Below are 5,379 nucleotides of genomic sequence, written 5' to 3'. Positions count from 1 at the left end.
TATGATAATGCCTTACCCGAAATAATTTTGCCTAAAGCTCAGTTTTACTCTAATATAGTTGTAAAACCTATTCAAGCAAGCACAACCCCATTAGTGGTAATAATGGTTACTAAAAAGTTCCGTTTTATGATAAATTTGTGTAAAACCGTCTTATACAAGTCTTTTTGGCACCTTCACTTGAGTTGCATGAGTGTTGTATGAACACATATATTTAAAAAAAATCACGTTAGATGAATTGATGATACTTATTGATACGTATGTAGTATGGTAAGTACACAGTACACTAACTTTAAAAACAATGTTTTCTCACCCGCTTTTGTGTCGTTGGAGTAATTTATAACAATGACGGAATTGACTATTTTTATGAGATGATTTATAATAGGAATAAATATAATAGTTAGGCCTAACTATCACCTTAAGGTTTTAATTAAGATGTTTTATCTATTATGGTATGTGGGGCCTGTAGTTGCATCCACACTTCAAGCCCAATGGACATTCGTGTAGGGGGCGTATTAGAATATAAAATCGATCTTGAAACTCCTCCAACCATCAGCTTAAGTTTGACGAAAGGTTGGGCATTCGAGTGAGGGGTATTAGGAATAAATATAATTACTTTTCATCTGAATTTTGCACCATAGAGTAGTAGACAATCACTCGTACTGAAGAAACTGATATTACCACATGAATATATCCTATCAAATGCCAAATCACGTTCCACAACAGCACTCAATTTGAATACATACATAGCTTGCAAACTGCGTGTTACTGAAAATTTGCATGCAACCAATTTATGAATTTGAATTTGTCACGATTTTTGAAAATCATAGAGATAACTGGAGAGTGATACCTAATTTAACAGATTATAACTTACGTGTTATTATTGTTTCGAAGACCTTAGCTTGTGCTTTCCATTATATTTACGTGTGTATATATTATTGTTTCGAAAAGATTCGACATCGACATGGATAAAATAAGTTGGTCATGTTTAACCGCAAGTATATTATAGTTCCTCCATGTCCAAACTTGGTGTATCTTAATATTTGATCAAGTTCCGGTTATCCTTATTTAATTTCATACAATAAACTCATTTAACTACACAATGCTAGTTGATCATGTGGTCAATGTCAAGAATTGCTTGTAGAAACGTCAAAGTGATGAGCTCCTCATCCTCTCAACAAACTTTGCATTAAATGACCAAAAACAAGAGCTATCTCTATAACCGACGTCGCGACATCTCTAAAATTAATCTGAAAATGATATTCTTTTATTCATTCAATCGTTTTCATACGTTTGATTAAAATACTCCTTATAAACACACTAAACAAAACGTATGAAAATAAAATAAACAGAAAACTCGAATAGCGTAATTTCATCCAAAAAAGGACGAAATGGTATGGTGTGCCACTTTGTTGACATTACTTGAGACACAATATAGTTACATGTTTCGGCTAACACAAATTCTCATTTGTGACGGTCAGTATTCGTCACAAGATTATGACGGGTCAAATAAAATCCACATGGGTAAATAAAGACAAGCAATTTGTGGTTTCCTAGACATTCTGCTTTTTGTCTCATCTGCCCATGTGGTGATACTTGACCCGTCACAAGAGAGACTTACTCTTCAGCTAAACATTGTGGCATTTTCGCTTATTATCAACACTTACCTTATGGCACTTGCATCGAAGCCATATATACTTGGGCAATTTCATTATCTATGTATCATCAACACTATCTCAACTTGGTTGTTTTACATACGTATGTAGTACATACATTGCTACATATAAATACCAATGTCTTGCTCTCTTTTAACTTCCAACAATTCCACTATTCATCTCTTCTTCTTCGTAACAGAGTTGTCTTGTTATTGTTCGAGGTTATATACTTATATTACCACAATGTCTTGCTTTAACTTCGAAAACAAGGTAAATAACCGTGAATTTAGAAATCTGCTTAACATTAATTAACATTTTTATGTAGGTTAGTGAGGTCGACGAGTAAAGTCATTGGATGGTAATACTTACGACTTTATAGTTTTCAATATTTTTGTAATGTGTTTTTAAAATGTTGTATTATATTTTTCCAGAATATTTGTAATCAGAAAGAGGCAACCGATAGCGACGAGGTTAAAGAAACAGAATGCACCCTTGATGGAAGTGTGGATAGACATGGTAAACAAGCAATACGTGCTCAATTTGGAAGATGGAGGCCAGGAACTATATTACTAGGTATACTATATTCACTCCTAATTTCTTCATTTTTTCCATTCACTTGATTCATGTCACCACTATTATATTTATTAGAGATATATTAGGCCTATCTTATTATCGCCTTATAGCTATGATTAGGAAAATATATTACCCCGTAATATATAATATATTTTTCTAATCATACTTATAATAAGATAGGCCTAATATATTTTTCTAATCAATTCTTTACCCTTATCAGAAGAATGAAAAATTTGAAAAATGTAAACAAAACTCGGTGAAATAAAGGAAGTATACGTAAGTGTTATTTTCCATGACGTTTCTTCATCGTGCTAATACATTTGTTTGTGTTAACAGTGAACCAAGGATTAGCTACATTGGCATTCTTCGGTATAGGGGTGAATTTGGTATTGTTTCTTACAAGAGTATTAGGCCAAACCAACGCCGATGCAGCAAACAACGTCAGTAAATGGACAGGAACTATGTATTTATTCTCCCTTGTTGGTGCATTTCTTAGTGATTCTTATTGGGGAAGATACAAAACTTGTGCCTTCTTTCAAGCCATTTTTGTCCTTGTAACTCCGATTCTCCTTTATTTTCTTCACTTTTCTTCGTATTCTCCACCTATAATCTTACGATTTTACTATTCAATAAGCTATGACGATTATAAAACTCATCAATTAGTTGTAGAAATATAAAGTTCGTAAAATCTTACAGTACATTTTTACAATGTTAATGTTTGTAGGACCGTAATGACAACTAAAGGTCAGAGGAACAAACCAATTACCAAATTATCGACCTATCATCGCTGGCATAACCAATATAGTGTACTTGACAAGACTGCTTGTACTCGTATAATTTAATGACATTGTAAATTAGCGCTATTATGAAATACAATTCGTCTGCCTAATGTCTATAGGATCATGTCTAACAAGATTGCTTGTATAAGTCTAAGAAATTCATTGATTATGTCTAACAACATTGCTTGTATATAAGACTGTCTTACATGAGACTTACCGATTATTGTGTGTTTTGTAACAGGGCTTGGGTTTATTATCGATATTATCACACCTATTCTTATTGAAGCCTAAAGGGTGTGGCGACGAACAAACTCCATGTGATTCTCACACAAACCTCCACAAGGCACTATTCTACATGTCAATATATATGGTAGCCCTTGGCATGGGAGGATACCAACCTAATATTGCTATATTTGGGGCAGACCAATTTGATGAACAAGATATACAAGAAAAGAAATCAAAAGAATCATACTTTAGTTACTTTGTGTTGGCTCTTAATCTTGGATCACTCTTCTCCAAAACAATATTAGGCTACTTTGAAGATGGGGGCAACTGGACTTTCGGGTTTTGGGCCTCGACTGGGTCCGCTAGTACGGGTTTTCTATTGTTTCTTCTTGGTACTCCTTATTATAGGCACTTCATACCAAGAGGAAATCCCTTCTCAAGGTTTTTTAATGTGTTTGTTGCGGCATTGTCCAAACAAAGAGCTCGTATTGTTCCTCAAGAAGGAGTGTGTTCACATGAATTGGATACCAAGACGTATTCAAAAAATGGTTGGCGTAAAATCTTTCACACACAAGGATTCACGTAAGTTTTCATATCGATCATGACTATAAGTTGCATTTCATTTCAGAATCCCAAGAATGATGGATATAGGAAAAATGAAAATGAGATAGCGTTACCTAGAAAGAAATTAATTTGAAACAATGACAACTATTGACAAGGACAGATGGATAAGTTTATTATATGATTGCCATGCTACAGGTTTTTGGATAGAGCCGCGGTTATCACCTCACCGGAAGACAAGAATGTTCGAGACCAAGAGAAGCTATGCACTATCACACAAGTGGAAGAAGTAAAATGCATCTTGAGGCTCATTCCAATTTGGCTATGCACTATCTTCTACTCTGTAGTCTTTGCTCAAATGTCCTCCCTTTTTATAGAGCAAGGTGCAGCTATGAATAAAACTATAAGACATTTTCACATCTCGCCATCAACTTTATCCATTTTTAACATCCTTAGTGTGGCCGCCTTCATCTTCATCTATCGTCATGTTTTGAATCCTCTAGTGACTCGCTTAAGAAACAAGGGTCTCACTGAGCTAGAGAGAATGGGAATTGGACTCATCATTGCATTTTTGGCCATGATGGCCGCAGGATTAGTAGAAGTTTTTAGACTAAAATACGCGACAGTGGATTGTAACAAGTGTGAAAACCCCAGCTCCCTCAGTATATCGTGGCAAATACCACAATACGTGCTTATTGGGGGATCAGAGGTTTTCATGGGTGTCGCTCGACTAGAATTCTTTTATGGACAAGCACCGGAGGGCTTAAAATGTTTTGGGAACGCATTATGCCTCACATCAGTCGCACTAGGAAATTATTTAAGTACTATAATTGCAACGATAGTTATTAAAATTTCTACGAGAAATGGCATGCCTGGATGGATACCTGAGGATCTAAACAAGGGTCACCTAGATCGGTTTTATTTCTTGTTGGCGGCTCTAATTACAATTGATTTTGGGGTGTATTTGTTCGTAGCCGGGTCCTATAGATATGTTGAACCTGAAGTACTCGATATAGAAAATCTTGACCAAGGGAAAATAGATGTTTGAGTTTTGCGAAAAAAAATTTGAGTGTATAGTTAGGAAATCCTCACAAAATGAGAAGAAAGTCTTGTAAACGGCTCATTTATTTACTTTGATTGTAAGTAATAAGAATGAGGTTACACCATCTATCTCTATCATTTTAACCCGAGTAGAATAATAATTTTCCCAAGTAAACCCGCATCTATGAAATTCAACCTTCCTAATCTTATTATTACTCGGATTAAACCACCCTAAGCCATCCTGCGATCCAGGCAACAAAAACTCGAACCGATCCTTATGATAAAACAGAGGAATTCCACTTCCAATAGGCAGCGTATTAAACAACATTGTGCATGATTCCTTAACTCCATACTTGAAGAGTTTGGATTCCTATTACCTAAGTGGGGCATGGGGTGAATTAGGCACCTTTTAAAAATGTTAAATAAACTTAATTAATTTAAGTTAGTCAAATAAAATAATATCTCAAATATCTAACAAACACCCTTTTTAAATGAAGGTTAAAAGGCGTATTGTTGAACTGACTAGAGTAACAGTGAGACGGACTATG

General features: G+C 35.0%; 1 protein-coding gene across 1 annotated transcript; it reads left to right on the top strand.

Moving 5' to 3' along the window:
• The first annotated feature begins 1,708 nt into the window (after positions 1 to 1,708).
• On the top strand, positions 1,709 to 4,906 carry LOC141586603 (protein NRT1/ PTR FAMILY 7.2-like). The gene is made up of 5 exons (XM_074407894.1): positions 1,709 to 1,922; positions 2,084 to 2,225; positions 2,562 to 2,779; positions 3,246 to 3,811; positions 3,989 to 4,906. Exons 1-5 carry the CDS (start codon positions 1,791 to 1,793, stop codon positions 4,836 to 4,838), a joined length of 1,908 nt encoding a protein of 635 aa, XP_074263995.1. The 5' UTR covers positions 1,709 to 1,790; the 3' UTR covers positions 4,839 to 4,906.
• The last annotated feature ends 473 nt before the right edge of the window (positions 4,907 to 5,379 follow it).

This window comes from Silene latifolia, chromosome 6, assembly GCF_048544455.1.
Source record: "Silene latifolia isolate original U9 population chromosome 6, ASM4854445v1, whole genome shotgun sequence".
NCBI classification, from domain to species: Eukaryota; Viridiplantae; Streptophyta; class Magnoliopsida; order Caryophyllales; family Caryophyllaceae; genus Silene; species Silene latifolia.
The sequence above is the reverse complement of the archived record's forward strand: the minus strand, read 5'-3'. Positions and strand labels throughout refer to the sequence as shown.